This window comes from Coregonus clupeaformis, chromosome 27 (assembly GCF_020615455.1).
Source record: "Coregonus clupeaformis isolate EN_2021a chromosome 27, ASM2061545v1, whole genome shotgun sequence".
In the NCBI taxonomy this organism is placed as follows: Eukaryota; Metazoa; Chordata; class Actinopteri; order Salmoniformes; family Salmonidae; genus Coregonus; species Coregonus clupeaformis.
This window is the reverse complement of record NC_059218.1, coordinates 12,937,805-12,962,186: the sequence shown is the minus strand read 5'-3', so window position 1 is coordinate 12,962,186 and position 24,382 is coordinate 12,937,805. Positions and strand designations below refer to the sequence as shown.

The following is a 24,382-nucleotide window of genomic DNA, read 5'->3' as shown; positions in this document are numbered from 1 at the left end:
TCACGAGTGTAAGGGTGCAAATACACAGGGGCATTGGGTGCTGCATAAGTTTGTTTATTAAAGAAACGAAATAAGTATCACCATTTTGTGTTATTTGTTCACTCAGGTTCCCTTTATCTAATATTAGGTTTTGGTTGAAGATCTGATAACAATCAGTGTTAAATATATGCAAAAATAGAGAATGTCTGAAAGAGGTCAATACCTTTTCACATTGTACACACAGCAATGCAAATGCATACACACACAGCATCACACAGAGCAACAAGTATATGCACAACACAGCAACACAAACGTATGCACACCCAAAGATGCAGGTTGAGTATGATTGGTGTTTACAGAGGAGGATGGGGTTATATGATGATTACAGTGAGGGAAAAAAGTATTTGATCCCCTGCTGATTTTGTACGTTTGCCCACTGACAAAGAAATGATCAGTCTATAATTTTAATGGTAGGTTTATTTGAACAGTGAGAGACAGAATAACAAAAAAATCCAGAAAAACGCATGTCAAAAATGTTATAAATTGATTTGAATTTTAATGAGGGAAATAAGTATTTGACCCCCTCTCAAATCAGAAAGATTTCTGGCTCCCAGGTGTATTTTATGCAGGTAACGAGCTGAGATTAATCTCAGCTTGTTACCTGTATAAAAGACACCTGTCCACAGAAGCAATCAATCAATCAGATTCCAAACTCTCCACCATGGCCAAGACCAAAGAGCTCTCCAAGGATGTCAGGGACAAGATTGTAGACCTACACAAGGCTGGAATGGGCTACAAGACCATCGCCAAGCAGCTTGGTGAGAAGGTGACAACAGTTGGCGCGATTATTCGCAAATGGAAGAAACACAACTGAACTGTCAATCTCCCTCGGCCTGGGGCTCCATGCAAGATCTCACCACGTGGAGTTGCAATGATCATGAGAACGGTGAGGAATCAGCCCAGAACTACACGGGAGGATCTTGTCAATGATGTCAAGGCAGCTGGGACCATAGTCACCAAGAAAACAATTGGTACCACACTACGCCGGGAAGGACTGAAATCCTGCAGTGCCCGCAAGGTCCCCCTGCTCAAGAAAGCACATATACAGGCCCATCTGAAGTTTGCCAATGAACATCTGAATGATTCAGAGGAGAACTGGGTGAAAGTGTTGTGGTCAGATGAGACCAGAATCGAGCTCTTTGGCATCAACTCAACTCGCCGTGTTTAGAGGAGGAGGAATGCTGCCTATGACCCCAAGAACACCATCCCCACCGTCAAACATGGAGGTGGAAACATTATTCTTTGGGGGTGTTTTTCTGCTAAGGGGACAGGAGAACTTCACCGCATCAAAGGGACGATGGACGGGCCATGTACCGTCAAATCTTGGTTGAGAACCTCCTTCAGCCAGGGCATTGAAAATGGGTCGTGGATGGGTATTCCAGCATGACAATGACCCAAAACACACGGCCAAGGCAACAAAGGAGTGGCTCAAGAAGAAGCACATTAAGGTCCTGGAGTGGCCTAGCCAGTCTCCAGACCTTAATCCCATAGAAAATCTGTGGAGGGAGCTGAAGGTTCGAGTTGCCAAACGTCAGCCTCGAAACCTTAAGGACTTGGAGAAGATCTGCAAAGAGGAGTGGGACAAAATCCCTCCTGAGATGTGTGCAAACCTGGTGGCCAACTACAAGAAACATCTGACCTCTGTGATTGCCAACAAGGGTTTTGCCACCAAGTACTAAGTCATGTTTTGCAGAGGGGTGAAATACTTATTTCCCTCGCTAAAATGCAAATCAATTCATAACATTTTTGACATGCGTTTTTCTGGATTTGTTTGTTGTTATTCTGTCTCTCACTGTTCAAATAAACCTACCATTAAAATTATAGACTGATCATGTCTTTGTCAGTGGGCAAACGTACAAAATCAGCAGGGGATCAAATACTTTTTTCCCTCACTGTATATGCTGGGAGGGAGTGATTATATCAGGTGCCAGGCTTCCCCATATCACATCAAGGATAGGATAGGGGGTGATGGGGACCAATCAACAGCCAGGATCAGGAGAAATGGCATTATGGCAACCAATCAACAGCCTTGATCAAGAGCGATGGTTCTGTGCTTAACCGAGTCACCTGTGGGCGTTTGGTGTTCCTGAGCATTCACCGTGGCTCGCCAGGCCTGCCATGCAAATGAGGCTCTGATTGGCATGGGGGGAGGTGGGGTCGTAATTGTGTGTGTGAGTTTGTGGTTGGGTAAGTTGGGGTTAAGGAGTGTGTAGTGAGTGAGGCATGCCCAGTTCCAATTTCGACCCCTAGCTCGTTCCTTCTAGGCACACATCTAAAAACATTGGATAGGTATTGGCAAAATGGTACTAGTATCACCTTGTCTTTTGGTAGGCTGGGTTGAACTGTCATCATATTGCCTATATGTAGATGCTCTTTTCAGATCTAGTGCCTAGGGGAAGGGGTTAGGGAACTATTTGGTATAGGAAGTAGTGAGTGGGTCAGAAGTAGTTTGGTGATTTATGTGAAGTGAGTGAGTAGTGACCATAGAACTCTAATTCTATGCTAGTGACAGGATCAGGTAGTCGCACGAGGTAGAAGATGCCTTTAACCACAGACCTAGTATCAGATTACCCAAAATGTAACCAATGGGGTAATAAGGAAACATCTGACCCTGGACCAGTGGTTAGGGCAACTAGGTAGTAGGGATCAGGGGTTAAAGGTCAGAGATGAGAGGTAGTGCCGTGGAGCAGAGTGGCTCCACCTAGAGCCCCATCCAGCAAGTTTCTTCCTTCCTCCTCTATTCCCCCTCTTCCTCAATCTGTACTGTGTAGTCCAGCTCTGCCAAAGGTCTGAAGAAATTGGAAAAATGTCAAGTCCCTGACCCTGCTGCAATATGACGATAATGCATCCTTCCTTCCTTTCCTTCCATCCTTCCATGTCACTGATTGGTGAAAGCAGTACTGAGGAAACCAGATCAGTGAGTATTCCAAGGAAGAGACCAAGGAAGGAAAGGAAGCAAGAAAGGAAAGATGCATAATATGCATTTAACCCCAACTTAACCCTTACCTTATAGGAACAGTGCCTGTCAAACTGAGTGACGTTGTCCCAGGCTGCTCTGCCCTGTCCTGTCCTGCTGACTGAGGACAAACCCACTGATGTGACCTGATGTTGCATACAATCTGTCAAAAGCACATAGGGCTCAGCTGTCATCATCAGCAGTTATCGGCCAAGTAAGAACTGCAGTTAGAACACCACACCACCTCAGTCAGTCACTAAGAGAGAGAGACCACTGCAGAGGACCGGCATGTCCACCAAACTATTATTCATTCAATACCATCCTACTCCACCAGAGGGTATAGTGGAGCGTAAATTAAATAGTATTTACGCAAATATTATGCTAACATTACGTTATTAGCTAGCATTAGCGCAGCTGACTGTCATCTCGTGCGGCATTCAACGTTTAACCATTACAGTCCTGTAATGTTAACTGAAACAATAATGAGCGCAGTGTTCAGTCTGGTTTAACCAGGTTCCTGTGATTCGGCTATCGAGCACTGGAGGAGAGCGTTAGTTAGAACAGGGTTTCCCAAGCTGATTCAAATCATCAAAGCTTGATGATGAGTTGGTTATTTGAATCAGCTGTGTAGTGCTAGGGCAAAAACCAAAACGTGCATCCAGGGGGGGCCTCAGGACCGAGTTTGGGAAACCCTGCTATAACTAACGCTCTCCTCCAGAGCTCGATAGCCGACTCACAGTAGGACCTGAATAGATTACTAAGGCTTTGCACCCCTTGGTTTCCAGAGGGAATAAAACAAACACAGAATGAGAGAAGGATAAGATCTTGGGAGTTAAGAGCAAAATGTTTTCGTATTTTATTCTACTTCTAAGAAAACCAGGTAAGTCAAACACTTGGTATAACTGTAAAGTATTGATATTCTAGTGGATCTCTAGGCTGTCTGTCTATCAGGTTGTACTTGCTGGAGCAGGGCTCTAAAGAAGAGGATGGCAGGGAAATTAAAACGGTGATCATGGCAGAAAACCCCCTCCCTCCCTCATGTTACCCTTCCCTCAGGGTGGTTGGTTCTTTACCTGGGAAGCGAGAGAACAGAGAGAATCTCTTTAAAGAGAGACGTCGTGGAGGGGGGGACGCCACTGAGGGGGAGAGAGGGGGAGTGACGGCTGAGCGAGGGGTGGGAGAAGGGGAGAGAGAGAGAGAGAGAGAGACACTCTCGTTTAATCATCCAACAGCACTGTAGGGTGCCCTGTGACCTGAAGACACACCTTTCTCCTTCAAAGAGCACTTTGACATTATCACCTGAATACATCATTTAATGAACCATACACTGAGGCTGCGTCCAAAATGGCACTCTATTCCCTATTATAGTGCACTACTTTTGGCCAGGATTAGCCACATATGGCTATGGCATAAAGTAGTGCACTACATAGTGGATAGAATGCAATTTCAGATTTTCCCCGGGTGACTCGTCATTTTCACAGGTCAACGAAGGCCTGCTGTCAGATTGGAAGAGGCAGATTGACCAATGGGAGGGGCGTAGCTGAGTGACATCAGACGCTGACATGAGTTGGACACAGTTTGACACATGTAGGCAGTAGTACAGTACACGTCATATAGCGCATGCGCACACACATTACATTGATGCTGCGCACACAAAGCACAGAGAAGACTATCACAGAGAGAGAGATGGAGAGAAAGAGAGAGTTGGAGGTGGAGAGAGAGAGAGAGAGAGAGAGAGAGAGAGAGAGAGAAAAGAGAAGAGAACCAGTTGTCATGTAACTGTAATCTCAGGATTTAACATTTAAAGGCTTTTGACAACCAGAACCTACTCTGCTAATGCCTGCATGTGTAGCACCATCTACAGGAGTATTACACTACTGACAGCATATCTCCATCCATTTCTATGACTTACAGCATCTCTACATTGATTATACTGCAATATCTTTCAGAGCAGCTATGGCTGCTGGTCATACTGGTATCTGGCCACTAGGTGTCATCAGTGTTTCTAAAGCATCTGGCCTCAGCAATCCATTTCTCTCCCATCTAAACTTCTAGAGCTAAAGTGTCCTGACCTGGGACTAAACACTGCTCTATGTATCAGAATGTGTGTGTGACACCCATTAGGATCCGACACTACCCATGGTTGGCATCACAGTTCCAGCACTGTGGCATCATCACCCTCCTGCCAACTAAGCTCTTTCAGATATGCACACACCCCCGTCATTGGCACTGGCACTGGCACAGACACAGACACACACACACACACACACACACACACACACATTCTCCTTTATAGGTGACACTAGGGCTGTGGCGGTCACGGAATTTCGTCAGCCGGTGATTGTCAAGCAAATAACTGTCGGTCTCACGGTAACTGACTGTAAATTAACAAACACATTTAGCATCTCCTGGCTTCCACACATAGCCTACAAGCCACTGATGCAGACCTTTGGAACATCTACATAAATCCATGTAATAAAGCCTACACCTTCACAATAAATCCATTATTTATTTTAGACAGGTCTAAAGAAACATGATATGAAGAAAATGTATTCTATTTCAGAAGAACATAAGAGCATACTCTGAGTTGTCCTTATGTTAGGCCCTGATCTGGCTATGCCATATGGCTGTGGGCTACACTAGTTCATTTAGCAGACAAGATTTGCTTAGAATTCCGTGGCATTATTTTATAGTATGAAGAATACAATTGAACAAAGCTGAATAAAACAGAAAGGATATTTTCTCCAAACAATTTGAGGGAGTGCGCACATGCGGCTATTCTGTGTTGAGAGGTTAACAAAGAAATAGGTATTCCTATATGCTTAATTTAGAGTTATTAATGTAACTTTAGTTGTTCTACAAATGTTGGGCTGTATGTTTTGAATTTTAATACATTGTAAGTCTACATGATGCGACTAATGATGATTTGAAAAAAGTCGCTTGAAAGGCATGATCTTTGCTTAGTTTTTTGCGCAGGCTGTACACACTTCATCAGTCTCTCATTCACAATTTGACAAGAACTTGATAATGCCACAAATTTCCTAGGCAGCATCCCCTTTGTGTGGCCGCAATGGACCCTAATAAAATACATGCCTTTTGTGGCCAGTGGCCGTTGTGCCCTTGGTCCTGAGTGCTGCGTGCTCTGAAGCACCTCTCACTCACATGGCTCTCCATCACGTGATCGGGTCTTTCTCACAGGCTACAAATGAAGACAGACACATCGGGGACGCAACTGCGCGTGTCCTTATCCAATTCCGAGGCGCATATTGAAGATGTTGGAAGAAATGTCCACATTTACTATTCGTCAGACAACAAGATGAGTATGCCTAACGAACAGCAAAAGCACTAGCCTATGTCAATCTACTATCCCCCATAGTACAAAAGTTGACCTATTCTATTCTTTGTGAGAAATAAATATTCCAAACATAGTCTGGGACAGTTGTGGGATGCGATAGATCCCAAATTATTACAACCACTAGTGTCAAAAAAACTATTTTAAGCAATGAGGCTGACGCAACAGATCAGAATGTTTAGCTTAAAATGTTGATAAACTATTAGGCTATTTCTTAACATTATAAGCGCAGATACGCGCACACGGCAGTAGGCTATAAGCGCGAATGTTACATTAGCGGGAAAACACCATTATCAAAAGTGACCGCAAATGCGATTATGCATGTTTCGCTTTTATTATAAAAGGTGCATTTTAATGGTGAAAATGATCTTCCCCAAACTTGAAACTCACACGCTGCTTATGTACGCCAGTTAGGCTCTACACCCCTTGTAAAGTGGATTAATGTGCTTAATTTAAGAAGTTATTTGGCCACTTTAGTTGTGATACAAACCTTATCAAAAACATATAGGCCTATGGGCTAAGCTACATGAGGTGTGATTCGAAAAAGTCACAAAAAAAGGCATTGTTTCTTGCCTTACACTTGGCATCATTCACAAGTGATAATATATAATTCACAAGTGATAGGCTAACATTGTCACCCATCAGACTATTCTTGATTTAATCTTGTCTTTACATACAGTGCCTTGCAAAAGTATTCATCCCCCTTGGCATTTTTCCTATTTTGTTGCATTACAACCTGTAATTTAAATGGATTTTTATTTGGATTTCATGTAATGGACATACACAAAATAGTCCAAATTGGTGAAGTGAAATGAAAAAAAGAACTTGTTTCAAAAAAATTCAAATAAATAAATAACGGAAAAGTGGTGCATGCATATGTATTCACCCCCTTTGCTATGAAGCCCCTAAATAAGATCTGGTGTAACCAATTACCTTCAGAAGTCACATAATTAGTTAAATAAAGTCCACCTGTGTGCAATCTAAGTGTCACATGATCTGTCACATGATCTCAGTATATATATACACCTGTTCTGAAAGGCCCCAGAGTCTGCAACACCACTAAGCAAGGGGCACCACCAAGCAAGCGGCACCATGAAGACCAAGGAGCTCTCCAAACAGGTCAGGGACAAAGTTGTGGAGAAGTACAGATCAGGGTTGGGTTATAAAAAATATCTGAAACTTTGAACATCCCACGGAGCACCATTAAATCCATTATTAACAAATGGTAAGAATATGGCACCACAACAAACCTGCCAAGAGAGGGCCGCCCACCAAAACTCACGGACCAGGCAAGGAGGGCATTAATCAGAGAGGCAGCAAAGAGACCAAAGATAACCCTGAAGGAGCTGCAAAGCTCCACAGCGGAGATTGGAGTATCTGTCCATAGGACCACTTTAAGCCGTACATTCCACAGAGCTGGGCTTTACGGAAGAGTGGCCAGAAAAAAGCCATTGCTTTAAGAAAAAAATAAGCAAACACGTTTGGTGCTCACCAAAAGGCATGTGGGAGACTCCCCAAACATATCGAAGAAGGTACTCCGGGCAGATGAGACTAAAATTGAGCTTTTTGGCCATAAAGGAAAACGCTGTCTGGCGCAAACCCAACACCTCTCATGACCCAGAGAACACCATCCCCACAGTGAAGCATGGTGGTGGCAGCATCATGCTGTGGTGATGTTTTTCATCGGTGGGGACTGGGAAACTGGTCAAAATTGAAGGAATGATGGATGGTGCTAAATACAGGGAAATTCTTGAGGGAAACCTGTTTCAGTCTTCCAGAGATTTGAGACTGGGACAGAGGTTCACCTTCCAGCAGGACAATGACCCTAAGCATACTGCTAAAGCAACACTTGAGTGGCTTAAGGGGAAACATTTAAATGTCTTGGAATGGCCTAGTCAAAGCCCAGATCTCAATCCAATTGAGAAACTGTGGTATGACTTAAAGATTGCTGTACACCAGCGGAACCCATCCAACTTGAAGGAGCTGGAGCAGTTTTAAATAATAATAATAATAAATAATAATATTTGCCTTGAAGAATGGGCAAAAATCCCAGTGGCTAGATGTGCCAAGCTTATAGAGACATACCCCAAGAGACATGCAGCAGTAATTGCTGCAAAAGGTGGCTCTACAAAGTATTGACTTTGGGGGGGTGAATAGTTATGCATGCTCAAGTTCTGTTTTTTTGTCTTATTTCTTGTTTGTTTCACACAAAAAAATATTTTGCATCTTCAAAGTGGTAGGCATGTTGTGTAAATCAAATGATACAAACCTCACAAAAATCAATTTTAATTCCAGGTTGTAAGGCAACAAAATAGGAAAAATGCCAAGGGGGGTGAATACTTCCGCAAGCCACTGTATACTAAATAATATATGTGTGAAATTTGTTTTGATTTAGAATGGACCATAATCATGCACCTGTCTTGAAACAAGGGCAGGGGAAAAAATACATGTCATCTATGCACTTAAAATTGCGAATGGAGGATGCTTTTCCCTTGGTTCATTTTCATGCCAGCCAGGTAAGCTATACTCCTGTTTTAAAGATAAGCAATGTGCTTAATATTAGGAAAGTTGAGAAATAAATATAGTAGGCCTAGTCTATAGAAAGCTGATGGGATCCTACTCTTTTTAAGAGGCCATCACTCTGTTTTCTCACGCAATTGCATAGCCTATAGAAATGTTGCGCAACATGATCTCATGGGCTCTCATGAAGTGTTTGATAAGATTTTCGATTACATTTGCATTGATGTCAGAGTGATTAGAGGGACAATAGATTGCTGAGTACCAGGCAGTTAGCAAGTTTGGTAGGCTACTAATGACCATCAGCAGCATCAGAGCTTGGAGAAGCCTAATTACAGTGACTAAACGGTCACGTGGAATTTGACTGCCTTCATGACTCGTGACCGCCGGTGTGGCGGTAATACGGTCACCGTAACAGCCCTAGGTAACACTGGTGTGCGTTTCTTACCTGTTTACTACATCAGCTGTGGATCACATTTCTGTCTGTTGGATCTCCTAAAACCTAAGTGATTACACACACACACACACACTCACCTACGTGTGAGCTTTGCCAACACACACACCTCATTGTGAGCTGTGCACAGTGCTAGTAGGAGCAGTTACCCTATCCCCTCTGGTGTGTGTGTGTGTGTGTGTGTGTGTGTTTGAGTTGAGCATTTCTGGATGTTGGTCAATGAAGCTGGTGTTTTAGGAATAAAACTGAACCATACTGGGGAAATGTAAGGCTCGAAATGCTTTCTGAAACAAGTTTAGACAGAAAGAGAGGCAAGCGCGCAGAGCGTTATCACATTGTTTGTGTTTCTGCAAGTGTGTATGAGAGAGAAAGGGGGAGAAAGAGAGAAAAGGGGGAAAGAGAGAGAGGCTGTGTGTATCTCTGTGCCAATGTTTATGTGCATTGCTTGTGTCTGTGGTCTGATCATATATACATTACGTGTGTGTGTGCTCACCCAGTGACGGAGAGCTAAGAGCCATGACGCCGTAGTAGGAGAAGGGTCCTGTCTCAAACTTCATGTTCTCGTTTCCAGCCTCCACCTCCACTCGCCCCTGAGGAGCACACAGGAAGAGCATCAAAGCAGTGACCAGTGACTTGCAGGTGCTGGGAAGAAAAAGTAAACCAATTAAATAAAGATAGATACCCGCACACTGATGAGTAGTTTGCACAATAAAACTGCGAGAGCATTCATCAGTGTGCAGGTCTCTACCTTTATTTCATATACATTAACACACACACACAGATCTCAGTTGGACAAAGTGAACATACAAGATGCAGCGTTTCTACTATGTTTCTACATTCAACTTTTTAAAGTATGCTGTGTTAGCATTGATCTATCCACAAAGGGCCAAATCCTAACTCCATTGACATCAATACATGATTTATGCAGTCGTCAAGTTAAGTCTGAAAATCTGAAGACAGGATTTCTGACCAGGATTATTATAACATGATAATTATTTATTATTATGATTCTATTTCTACTGCTAGAGTGATGTCTGATCTATCTGCTATGATTCTATGACTGAGTCCTCCTACCAAGGTAAAAGAAAACCCTGGCAGTCTCATCAATATTATATCACAGTGCAGGTGTGCATGCTGAGGTTCCAGTGTCACACACACACACACACACACACACACACACAGTCTAATGCCAATGTGCCCTGGCAAAACACATCCCAATGACCCCCAACAGATGACACACACACAACCGTGCACAGACAAACACGCACACCATCCTGAATGGTGAAACCAAAGTAACTGTGCTCATGTTGCTGTACCTGTATCTGCACTGTGTCAGCTTGGGGGTCAACAACAAAGGCACAGAAAATAATCCGTTTTTTTTTTTTTACACGGTCGGGCTTCGACTCATGGTATCATATACAGTGAGGGAAAAAAGTATTTGATCCCCTGCTGATTTTGTACGTTTGCCCACTGACAAAGACATGATCAGTTTATAATTTTAATGGTAGGTTTATTTGAACAGTGAGAGACAGAATAACAACAACAGAAATCCAGAAAAATGCATGTCAAAAATGTTATAAATTGATTTGCATTTTAATGAGGGAAATAAGTATTTGACCCCCTCTCAATCAGAAAGATTTCTGGCTCCCAGGTGTCTTTTATACAGGTAACGAGCTGAGATTAGGAGCACACTCTTAAAAGGGAGTGCTCCTAATCTCTGCTTGTTACCTGTATAAAAGACACCTGTCCACAGAAGCAATCAAACAATCAGATTCCAAACTCTCCACCATGGCCAAGACCAAAGAGCTCTCCAAGGATGTCAGGGACAAGATTGTAGACCTACACACGGCTGGAATGGGCTACAAGACCATCGCCAAGCAGCTTGGTGGGAAGGTGACAACAGTTGGTGCGATTATTTGCAAATGGAAGAAACACAAAATAACTGTCAATCTCCCTCGGCCTGGGGCTCCATGCATGATCTCACCTCGTGAAGTTGCAATGATCATGAGAACGGTGAGGAATCAGCCCAGAACTACACGGGAGGATCTTGTCAATGATCTCAAGGCAGCTGGGACCATAATCACCAAGAAAAAATTGGTAACACACTACGCCGTGAAAGACTGAAATGCTGCAGTGCCCGCAAGGTCCCCCTGCTCAAGAAAGCACATATACAGGCCCGTCTGAAGTTTGCCAATGAACATCTGAATGATTCAGAGGAGAACTGGGTGAGAGTGTTGTGGTCAGATGAGACCAGAATCGAGCTCTTTGGCATCAACTCAACTCGCTGTGTTTAGAGGAGGAGGAATGCTGCCTATGACCCCAAGAACACCATCCCCAACGTCAAACATGGAGGTGGAAACTATGCTTTGGGGGTGTTTTTCTGCTAAGGGGACAGGACAACTTCACCGCATCAAAGGGACGAAGGACGGGGCCATGTACCGTCAAATCTTGGTTGAGAACCTCCTTCCCTCAGCCAGGGCATTGAAAATGGGTCGTGGATGGGTATTCCAGCATGACAATAACCCAAAACACACGGCCAAGGCAACAAAGGAGTGGCTCAAGAAGAAGCACATTAAGGTCCTGGAGTGGCCTAGCCAGTCTCCAGACCTTAATCCCATAGAAAATCTGTGGAGGGAGCTGAAGGTTCGAGTTGCCAAACGTCAGCCTCGAAACCTTAATGACTTGGAGAAGATCTGCAAAGAGGAGTGGGACAAAATCCCTCCTGAGATGTGTGCAAACCTGGTGGACAACTACAAGAAATGTCTGACCTCTGTGATTGCCAACAAGGGTTTTGCACCAAGTACTAAGTCATGTTTTGCAGAGGGGTCAAATACTAATTTCCCTCTTTAAAATGCAAATCAATTCATAACATTTTTGACATGCATTTTTCTGGATTTTTGTTGTTGTTATTCTGTCTCTCACTGTTCAAATAAACCTACCATTAAATGTATAGACTGATCATGTCTTTGTCAGTGGGCAAACTTACAAAATAAGCAGGGGATCAAATACTTTTTTCCCTCACTGTAAACACACATAAGACATGGAAGAATGTGTAGAATTGCAGGAAATTAGCTTTAAAAACAGCAAAAAATATCTCTGCTGCATGCAAAATGTGAAGAATTGCAGGAAATTAGCTTTAAAACTACAAAATGTTCTCTCTGCCAACAAGAGAGGTGTGAACAGTTTGAGGTCGCATGGGTTGCGAGGTGGAGGTTTGTTACTACGCCGATAAATTACATTATCCATCCGGACCTTTGCCACCTAGGAAATGTGTGTGACAGGACCTTCTCAAATACTTCAGATTCAGGTCAACTTTATTATCCCATGTGCTTAAAAAGACGGTACATAAACATGAAAACCACAGAAACCACACAACAGAATTCATTAAAAGTGCCAAAGCTACACATTTAAAGTGAAAGTGTAATATGCTATACACTCGAGGGACCAACAGACTATCTATTATACAACCTAATGGCTGTTGGAATAAAAGAGTCCCCATATCTATCTGTTGTAATTGTATTTTTAAGAAGTCTCTTTCCCCTTGTCCGGCTGCCGATGTGAAGGGGATCTTTCCTGTAAAATGCTTTCAAGTTTTAGGAGGTTTGTGTACTGATGGCTGATTCTTGATCTATACCAATTATCCTTGCCGCCGTCTTAATCAAGCGCTGAAGCTTGATTTGGTCTTGCACTCACATGTTTCCAAACACGCATATCAGACCAAAGGACAGCACACTCTGCAGGACAGATTTATAGAACATTTTTAAGATATGGTGGTGGACATTAAAATGGTTCAGTTTTTGTAAAAAAAACATTCTCTGTTGCAATGTCTTTATCTTTGCAAAGGCAGTCATTGAATTTCAGTTTATTGTCTATTTCGATTACCAGGTATTTATATGTGGTCACTCAATCGACTGATTCCCCATTGATCTTCGTAGGGGGTAGGGGAGTTTTGCTCCTTCCGAAATCAATTTCCATCTCTTTTGTTTTCTTAAAATTTATTTCAAGTTATCTGCGCACCACAGGACGAATTTTGTTGTTTCTCTGTGAAACCTTGAAGAGAGGCTTGGTCTGGGTGAGGAAAACCCACAACAGTGATGTCATCTGCATATTTAAAGAAATTGTGGGCTGAATCGAAGGCTTGACAATCGTTTGTGTACAGTGTGTACAGTATCAGTGAAAGTATGCAACCTTGACGGGATCCCGTATTCACCGTTCCAGATTTAGAGATGACAGTGTTCAACTTCACTTGTTGAGTACGGTTCACAAGGAAACTATTAATCCACTCGATCAGTAGAGAGTTGACACCCAAATTCACCAGCTTGTCCACCAGTAGGTGGGTTTGGATGGTTTTAAACGCGTCACTGAAGTCAATGAACACAATTTTCACTAGGCTATTTGCCTTTTCTAAACGTTTGTAGATATTGTTCAGCATGACCAGTAACGCATCATCAACACCCCTGGAGGCACGGTAGGCGAATTGGTTTGGATCTAATTGGGATGGGAGACCAGAGAGAATTTGTTTTTGAATTTGTTTTTCCAAACATTTCATAGGTACAGATCTTTTTGTTCTTTTCTTTTGGCCTGTTGTTTTTAGGTACTGGGACAATCAGCAGACTTCTTCCATAAGTCTGGAATTCTCCCACAGTTCAGTGACAGCTGGGACAGCTTCTGGAACGGTAATGCGAGCTGGTCTGCACATGCCTGAAGTGCCTTGCTGCTGATGCCGCCTGGACCATATGATTTTCGTGGGTTGACACATTGAAAGTATTGCTTGACGTCATTCAGAGAGATCTGTATATCAACAGCTGGTATGCTGTCTGTACAGTCCAAGGCCACTTTCTGCTGCGAAGTAAAATCACACGTCAAACCTATAATAGAAACTTTTCAAATTTTCGACGGTCATACAATGTCTCATTGGTTTGTAGCCTGTGATGGTTTGTAGCCCTTGCCAGGCTTTCCTGCTGTCCTTGTCCATGAAAAGGTTTTCTAATTTGTCTTTGTATGCTGCCTTGCACTCGTTGACTTTGCTTTTGAGTCACCTCTGATTCTTTTTCCTTTCCTCTTTACTGCCACCTGATTTAAAACACTCGTTGTTTCTGGTTGAGGAGCTCTTAATTCCCGAGTTACCCACGGTTTATTAATGGGGAAGATGTTGACTTTCTTTTTGGGAATAACGAGATCCTCACAGAAACGGATGTACTCTGAGACAGTATCCACTGCCTCTTCCAGGTCATTGGCGCTGTCCGTCAGGGCCGCCCAGTCAGTGGACTCAAAACAGTCCTGGAGGACTTCACTAGCTTCAGGAGTCCAGCTTTCAATCTCCACCTTTTTAGCCTTCTCTCACTGCAAACGAGGTTTGTAGACTGGGATGAGCTGAACCATGTTATGATCCGAACCCCTAAGATTGGGTAGCGCCTTGGGAAAATGCGCACCTGGGATGTTACCATAACAGAGGTCCAGACAGGCTTCATTTTGGGTAGGACATGTAACATTTTGCTGATATGATGGTAAATGTTCAGATAGACTGCACATGTTAAAGTTTCCCATGATTAGCGTTTCTGCTTCAGGTGACTCGGTCTCAGCCTGGGATACAAGATCATGAATCACGTCGGCAGCTATTTGGGTGTCAGCGGGGGGGGCTACGTAAACAATAAATAGTACTTGAGTACCCCTGGTCTATGTGTTGTGTTGATGTATTGTCTGTGTGTACTGTGGTAGGCTATGGTATGTACACTTGTAGTGCTTTGCCCTTTCTCAGAAGAGATTAAAACCTTGCACAATTACACACACTGACAGTCATGCTGAAATGACTAATAACCCAGGGCCGTTTAAGACTCATCGCCCCCATCTCTTCCCCAGGGTGATCTGGGTAATCCCCCCAGCGAATCAGCACGGGGTAGGGTGTGTGTGTGAGGGGGAGGGGTAACCTTGGCCCGACCGACATTAAGGGAGCGGAACTCCAGGCTATGATTTAATGATGTGCTCTGTGGGGCAGTGTGTCTGTGTGTGTGGGTTAGGTAAACATACTAGTCTAAACACTGAAGGCTTTGACGGTCTGCAGTCAGATTAGACTAATGTGTGTGTGCCTGATGCAGCACAGTGCTGACTTAAACAGGGATGTGATTCTTATGAGAATATTCTCTCTCTCTCTAATCGTCTCTTCTCCTTCCTTCTTTTTCCACTTGACTCTTCTCATGTCTTCTCCTCTCCCTCCCTCCCTCCCTCCCTCCCTCCCCCTCCTCCCTTTCGGTTTCTCCTTACATAAAAGCGATCAATTAGTGAAGGGCAGGTCTGCCCCCCAGCTAAGTGTCACACAAGGTCACTTGACACACAAGCGCATACACACAAGAGTACATACACACCCGTAAGCACTTCAATCTGCTTGAAAAAAAACAGACAAGGTTTAAACATTGCTGTCCATAAATTATTCCCAACCAAATTTACTGAGCTTGGGCAATTTTGTCAAAACCAATGGACATAGGTTGCCCTGAGAGTTGTGTGGCAGCCGAAGGCGCTTCTACCAAATATTAACTCTGGGGTGTTATTTCATTCATTTCTCTAACTTTCTTGCACTTTGAATGTGTGGAGTAGATCTGTAGGGGGAAAGAACTCATAATTCATCATTTTCTAAAAATCTGAACACTGTACAAGGGGTGTGTAGACTTTTCCCGGGCTCTGTACATTGTACACGTGTGCTGTACACTTAATCAGCTAGAGCCAGTAGGCTGAGTTACACCACAGGAACCACACAGTAGACTCTAATTCACAGTCAAGAAGTCTGTGGCCGTGTCCGAATACCGGTACCTGCGTTCTAAATAGTAGAGATTTTGGGTATGCGAAAATAGAACATTTTACTGTATGTGAAATTTCAAAAATGTTTTATGCTTTAAATGCAAGGATGTCATACTCATTTCGGCTTTTCATCTAGTAGAATTTGCTGCACACTATCGAGGAAGAGAATAATCTTTCGAGACCCACGTGTGTTTGACAACAGCTGATAATCAGATATGGTGACAAGCTTTACCAGAATGAACAAATGGCAGGAATCAACGCAATTACGCATTAGATGACGCATTCTCAGTATGGATGAGTAGTATGTTGATATTTGTCACTTACTGCATTCGATTTTACTAAACAGTACATTCTAAATAGTATGTAGTACAATTAGTACACCGTTTTATTAAGTAGTAGGCAAGTCAGATTTCGGACAGATTGCGTGTGCATGTTTCAAGTTGTAAGTGAGCAGTCTACCTGTAAGATAAGGATAGATGCCACAATGTGGTATTGGAGTTGAAGTGCGTGTGTGTTTTTGCACGCGTGTGAGTGTACCTGCAGTAGGAGTATGAAGGAGTTGATATACGTTTGCCTCTGCTAGATGTAGAGGTGTAAGTGTGTGAGTGTGAGAGAATGAGAGCATGTACTGCGTACCTGCAGTATGAGTATGAAGTAGTCGACAGGTTTGCCTCTCTGGTAGATGTAGTGCAGAGCGGAGCGCTTGTCACTGTCATTGAATTTGATCTCCTGGATGACATCAGGGTGGCGCAGGATCCTCAGTAACACCTTCTCAGTGACCTGACAGGGACTGAACAGACTCACCTCTGTAGGAAAGGAGAAAAGGGGTAAGGGTTGAATGGGGAGAGAGACACACCCGGAAATCAGACTTACAGATAGCGCCTTCAATTCAGACAGATCGGTAACACTTAAAGGCTGTATTTTGCATTAGGATGCGGTTATAATGCATCATAAGACTTGTTATGAGAATTATGTCTAATCTCAATCATCCAGCCTAAATACCGGCCGTTTGGTTGATACAAATAGATACTTTCCTTGATTTAGAGAGACCATTTATTATAAACATGATTATAAGACATTATAAAGGCTCATACGTGCTTTATTATAGCCCACTCACCTGTAGCCAGGAAGCGATGAGCAGCCAGCATCAGCTGGGGAGAGATCTTCACCTTGCACTCGTTCTCCGTGTGTTTAAAGGCAGAGAAGTCACGTGTTCTCTTGTTAGGGTCCACCTTCTTTCTGTTCCTATTGTCAGCTGGAGAGAGAAAACAGCAACTAACATGTTTAGTGAACCGTCTCAGTGCTTCATCTCCCGATGGGGCGCTTCCCTTTTAATTCCATATTAAAAAGCCAGCATCAGCTGCACAAAAGGCGGTTGACAGTGGTGGGAATGAGGTAGTGTTCAACCCTCAGTTCAGAAGCGTGAAAGTGTGTAACAACATGGATCGGATCAACTAATGTCTATTGTTGGACTACCCATCTCCGTTGGTCTCCACTGTTCTCCGTGGCCTTTCTGTTCTTGGCGGATTCGATTGAGTGATTACAACTTTTTCCAACCGTTATTTCATTTGTTTTATTGTGATTTACACCGTGTTGGTTTATGTCTTCAGGTAGGTTGGGGTAAAGTGACTATGCATAGATAATCAACAGCGAGTAACAGCAGTGTAAAAACAAAGAGGGGGGTAAATGTAAATAGTCCAGGTGGCCATTTGATTAATTGTTCAGCAGTCTTATGGCTTGGGGTAGAAGCTGTTAAGGAGCCTTTTGGACCTAGACTTGGCGCTCCGGTACCGCTTGCCGTGCGGTAGCAGAGAGAACAGTCTATGACTTGGGTGACTGGAGTCTTTGACAATTTTTTGGGTCTTCCTCTGACACCGCCTAGTATATAGGTCCTGGATGGCAGGAAGCTTGGCACCTGTGATGTACTGGGCCGTACACGCTACCCTCTGTAGCGCCTTACGGTCGGATGTCGAGCAGTTGCCATACCAGGCGGTGATGCAACCGGTCAGGATGCTCTCAATGGTGCGGCTCCTTTGTTTGCTCACATTGAGGGAGAGGTTGTTGTCCTGGCACCACACTGCCAGGTCTCTGACCTCATCCCTATAGGCTGTCTCATCGTTGTTGGTGATCTGTTGTGTCGTCAGCAAACTTAATGATGGTGTTGGAGTCGTGGTTTGCCACGCAGTCGTGGGTGAACAGGGAGTACAGGAGGGGACTAAGCACGCACCCCTGAGGGGTCCCAGTGTTGAGGATCAGTGTGGCAGATGTGTTGTTGCCTACCCTTACCACCTGGGGGCTGCCCATCAGGAAGTCCAGGATCCAGTTGCAGAGGGAGGTGTTTAGTCCCAGGGTCCTTAGCTTAGTGATGAGCTTTGTTGGCATGATGGTGTTGAACGCTGAGCTGTAGTCAATGAACAGCATTCTCACATAGGTGTTCCTTTTGTCCAGGTGGGAAAGGGCAGTGTGGAGTGCAATTGAGATTGCGTCATCTGTGGATCTGTTAGGGCGGCATGCAAATTGGAGTGGGTCTAGGGTTTCCGGGATGATGGTGTTGATGTGAGCCATGACCAGCCTTTCAAAGCATTTCATGGCTACCGACGTGAGTGCTACAGGGTGGTTGAGACTGGGTTTACGCTACACTTTGTGAACAGACAGTTGTTGACTAAGGTCATTTGGGTTCAATCTGCTGATTTACCGGGCTGGACTTTTTAGGCCTGAGTAGGGTTGTGGCGGTCACGAAATTTAATCAACCGGTGATTGTCAAGCAAATAACTGTCGGTCTCACGGTAATTGACCGTAAATCAACATAAACACATTTAGCATCTCCTGGCTTCCACACACAGCCTACAAGCCACTGATGCAGACCTTTGGAACATCTACATTTAAAAAAGTATAATAAATCTGTGTAATATAGCCTACACCTTCACAATAAATCCATTATTTATTTTAGACAGGTCTAAAGAAACGAAGAAAATTTAGTCTATTTCAGAAGAACAGAATAGCATACTCTGAGTTGTCCTTATGTTAGGCCCTGATCTGGTCATGCCACATGGCTGTGGGCTACACTAGTTCATTTAGAAGACAAGATCTGCTTAGAATTCTGTGGAATTATTTTATAGTATGAAGAATACAATTGAACAAAGCTGAATAAAATAGAAAGGATATTTTTTCCAAACGATTTGAGGGAGTTCTGTGTTGAGCAGTTAACAAAGAAATAGGTACTCCTACATGATTAATTTAGAGTTAATGTTCTACAAACGTTGGGCTATATGTTTTGATTTTTAATACATTGTAAGGCTGCATGATCCCACTCTAATGATGATTTGAAAAAAGTTGCTTGAAATGCATGAGCTCTGTCACTTACTCAGGCTGTACACAGTTCATCAGTCTCTCATTCACAATTTTACAAGCACTTGATAATGCCTCGAATATCCCGGCGGCATCCCCTTTGAGTGGCCGTAATGCACCCTAAAAGAATCCATGCCTTTTGCGGCCAGTGGCCGTTGTTCCCTTCTCCCTGGGTCTCCATCACATGATAGGGTCTTTCTCACAGGCTACAAGAAAAGACAGACACTTCGGGGACGCAACTGCACGCGTCCTTATCCAATTCCAAGGTGCATATTGAAGATATTGGAAGAACTGTCCACATATACTTTTTGTCAGCCAACAAGATGAGTAGGCCTAACGAACAGCAAATGCTGAAGAAATAAATATTCCTGGGACAGTTGTGGGATGCGATAGATCCCAAATTAATACAACCACTAGCATGAGGCTGATGCAACAGATCAGAACGTTTAGCTTAAAATGTGATAAACTATGTGGCTATTTCTCCACATTATAAGCACAGCAATGCACACATGGCAGTAGGCTGTAAGCGGGAAAACACCATTATCAAAAGTGACCGCAAATGAGATTATGCATGTAATGCTTTTATTATAAAGGTCCATTTTTATGGTGAAAATTATCTTCCCCAAACTTGAAACTCACGCGCTGCTTATGTATGCCAGTTAGGCTCTAAACCCATTGTAAAGCGGATTAATGTGTTTAATTTTAAGAAGTTATTTGGCAACTTCAGTTGTAATACAAACCTTATTAAAACATATAGGCCTATGGGCTAGGCTACATGAGGTGTGCGACTATGATTTGAAAAAGCCGCAAGAAAAAGGCATTGTTTCTTATGCTGGGCATTATTCACAAGTGTTAATATATAATTCACAAGTGATAGGCTAGTATTGTCACCCATCAGACTATTATTGATTTAATCTTGTCTTTACATATACTAAATAATATATGTGTGAAATTTGTTTTGATTTAGTATGGACCATTATCATGCACCTGTCTCGAAACAGGGGCAGGGGAAAAATACATGTAATCTATGCACTTAAATAGCGAATGGAGGACACTTTTCCCATGGTTCATTTTCATACCAGCCAGGTAGGCTATACTCCTGTTGTAAAGATAAGCAATGTGCTTAATATTAGGAAAGTTGAGAAATAAATATAGTAGGCCTAGTCTATAGAAAGCTGATGGGATCCTACTCTTTTTAAGAGGCCATCACTCTGTTTTCTCACGCAATTAGAAATGTTGCGCAACATGAGCTCATGAAGTGTTTGATTCGATTTTCGTTCACATTTGCATTGATGTCAGAGTGATTAGAGGGACAATAGAGTGCTGAGTACCAGGCAGTTAGCAAGTTTGGTAGGCTACTAATGACCATCAGCAGCATCAGAGCTTGGAGAAGCCAAATTACCGTGACTAAACGGTCATGTGGAATTTGACTGCCGTCATGACTCGTGACCGCCGATGTGGCAGTAATATGGTCACCGTAACAGCCCTAGGCCTGAGGAACGGTACTTTTACTGAGGAACCTCAGATATTATTATTTTGAGACAATTATGTTTGTGGCATCATTTATCGGGAATAATAAAAGAATTGCAAAAATAATTATTGTTTTGAAGTTATTTCTAATGTTTTTAAGGGTTTATGAAAAGTTTACTTTCCATTCTGACTTTTTTATGAGTCCTTTGTATTGGTATAGATTTGACGGATCAGACAGGACTCATTCCCTCACAAACAACAAGGAGAAATCATACAATTTATCTGGTAGGCCGACCTACCTGGCACCCCTAAACAAACAATAACCTCAAGTTAAAACCGTTACAGCATGTGCACATGACACTAGTGAATTCACTATCGTCAAACATTTTCAATAAAAAAATAACATATTTAGCAGGGGTGGCCAACGCTCCCCTGGGAAGCTAATAGGTAGGCTTTTGCTCTAGCCATACACATATTAGTTGATTTAGAATGGGAATATGTACCCAAATTCATTTAAATAAAAACAAATCTAGAAGAATTACGTTAATTTTTCCAAAATGCCATGCCCAAATGCGACCCTACAGTTACACGCTTCATTCAGCTAATCAAGGCCCTGAGGAGAAGCTGATTAGTAGAATCAGATGTGTTAGAATAGGATTGGAACCAAATCCTGCAGGAGGGTAGTTCTCCAAGAGTAGGGTTTACTAATGGCCATCCCTGATTTAACTCATTACACTCCACACAGTTCACTACAGTTTAAGTAAATGGACTCTGGATTGATCCATTGTCGATGTGTAGTTTGACTCAGAATTGACTCACTATAAAGGTCGGACTCATCCAGGATCTCTGATTTGATGATCTCCTCAATTACGTCCTCCAAGGTGACCAATCCCAGCACCTCGTAGAAGGGATCCCCCTCCCCCTCGTTGTTCACCTTCTGAACGATGGCCAGATGGGATTTACCTAGAAGAGTAACGCACCAGAGTTAGAGTCAAGACTAAAACCCACAAGACCCAGTCCACAACCAGACCTAGTGTATACCAATGGGACTGTGACAAGACCAAGATCAGTCAGTACTGGGGTCAGTCCTGTCGTTAGCCAGTCAGTATGTCAGTACTGTGATCAGTCAATCAAGCAGTCAGTCAGTACTGCGGTCAGTCAGTATTGTGGTCAGTCAGTGAAAACTGTGGCCAGTCTGACAAGACTATGGTCAGTCAGTCAGTACTGTCGGGGGGAATTTCTGAAGGTTGAGAGGAGAGACTGTGCCTGGTCCCTGGGGGTACTTAAGTGTACTGTATAATAAGTCACATGATCTCTCTCTCTCTCATCTCCCTCTGGCAGTTCCCCCAGTTTTCCTCTCTTTAAGCTCTAAGTCCATAACAAGAAAGGGGGATGGGAATAAAGACAGAAGGGGGTAATCCACTCACTCTTGGCTTACTATACCCCCTCTCCTCTCCAAGTGTTAAGAGAGTTGGGAACACACTGTCCTGTGTATTTCCCAATTTTTGTCACGATGTATAATATTCAGATATAGCCTATTGTATTGTCAGCCTTCACTTAAAGGGGAGGTGAACACAAATTGGGAAGTGATTGGCTGTCAAGTCAATCTAACAAACAAACATCACAGAGTCAAGAAAACAAATGCCCATTCCACTGAGAACACTGCTGACATCTCAAATACTAATGACCTCAAATACTGCCGTCACCTTCCAGCCAATAAAAAGAAGAGTCGAGACACCACTGGGTCAGTAGAGTGAGGTCACACGGTGATTATAGCCGTGACGACGACCTGAACGCGTGGTTGTTACGCTCGGTCAGTGTCGGCCATCTTTGATTTCGAACCTACTTCAACCACTAACCCTTAACCCTCACCCATACCTTACCCCCAACCTTACTCATGTGTTAATGCTTGGCTGAAACAAACGCCTGCACTCTGTAGGTCTCCAGCACTGTAAGAAACATTTCAACTTATCCCAATCCATATAGGTCAATTCCCACGAGTGTATTAATATACACTGACTATACAAAACATTAAGAACACCTGCTCTTTCCTTGACCTAGACTGACCAGGTGAAAGCTATGGTCCCTTTTTGATGTCACTTCGTAAATCCACTTCAATCAGTGTAGATGAAGGGGAGGAGACCAGTTAAAGAAGGATTTTTAAGCCTTGAGACAATTGAGACATGGATTGTGTATGCGTGCCATTCAGTGGGTGAATGGGCAAGACAAAAGATTTAAGTGCCTTTGAACGGGGTATGGTAGTAGGTGCCAGGTGCACCAATTTGTGTCAACAACTGCAACGCTGCTGGGTTTTTCATGCTCAACAGTTTCCCGTGTGTATCAAGAATGGTCCACCACCCAAAGGATATCCAGCCAACTTGACACAACTGTGGGAAGCATTGGAGTCAACATGGGCCAGCATCCCTGTTGAACACTTTCGACACCTTGTAGAGTCCATGCCCTGACAAATTGAGGCTGTTCTGAGGGCAAAAGGGGGGAGGGTGCAACTCAATATTAGGAAGGTTTTCTTAATGTTTTGTACACTCAGTGTACAGAGCTTTTGATTGAAGTGATGTGCCCTTAAGCAAGGCACTTAACCCTAATTGCTCCTGTAAGTCGCTCTGGATAAGAGCGTCTGCTAAATGACAAAAATAAAAAATAAGTGTTTCAACAACATCCTAGCCCTTGTATAGCCCTAAGGTTGAGTGATGATAGCAGCCCTTGCCCAATGAATGCTCTCTCCTGTGCAGACCTTCTACTCTTAAGAGCTAAATGACAACAGAATGGACGATACAGAAGGGTAAATCCAAATGAATTCAATCACTTTTTGACAGCACCCCTTTTGATTTGAACGAAACCTTCCATACATATTTGCTCATTGTAGAAGTGCTCAGAAAGTGACCTTTTGGACCAGAAGGCCAAAACATTCCATAGATAAAGGTGCTCAAAGTTAACCAATTTTTCATACCCCACCATACCATGAGACATCCATGTCTTCATCACTGGAAAAGTTAAACGGTTGAGAGATGTGTTTTTTAATAAAATAATTGGTCATTTTTTTTACCTTAAACGTAAATTATCTGAAAACTTGTAAACTCCGACTTTTTAAATATTTGCATATGTTGTAGCTTAGACCGTATTTGAGCTACATCATCTGAGTTTTTGTGTTGTGCCCACCATCGGTTGAGACACAACATGCTCTTGAATACAGGGTGGGTGTCATGTTTCGGGTTGATAAATGTACTAAAATGGGAATTGAATAGAAATTTCGACTTTCAAATGGTACCACAAAGACGGTTGGAGATCCACACATCAGAGAATGTTGACTTGAATGGGAATATCTGTTGTTTTAAATTATACTGTCAATCCTCAATAGGAAAACTATTCTATTGAAATAATAGAAATATAGATAATAGAATATACATGACCATTTAAGTTGACATTCGACGGCTGG

General features: G+C 43.1%; 1 protein-coding gene across 1 annotated transcript in view; it reads right to left on the bottom strand.

Annotated features, from left to right (window-relative positions):
• LOC121542178 (metal transporter CNNM4) overlaps positions 1 to 24,382 on the bottom strand; it is a 33,078-nt gene that overhangs the window by 6,240 nt on the left and 2,456 nt on the right. The window contains exons 2-6 of the mRNA XM_045208273.1: positions 21,748 to 21,891; positions 17,228 to 17,365; positions 16,747 to 16,916; positions 9,812 to 9,908; positions 4,069 to 4,158 (exon numbers count right to left, since the gene is read on the bottom strand). Coding sequence (XP_045064208.1) covers positions 4,069 to 4,158; positions 9,812 to 9,908; positions 16,747 to 16,916; positions 17,228 to 17,365; positions 21,748 to 21,891 — 639 coding nt within the window. The remainder of the gene's footprint in view (positions 1 to 4,068; positions 4,159 to 9,811; positions 9,909 to 16,746; positions 16,917 to 17,227; positions 17,366 to 21,747; positions 21,892 to 24,382) is intronic.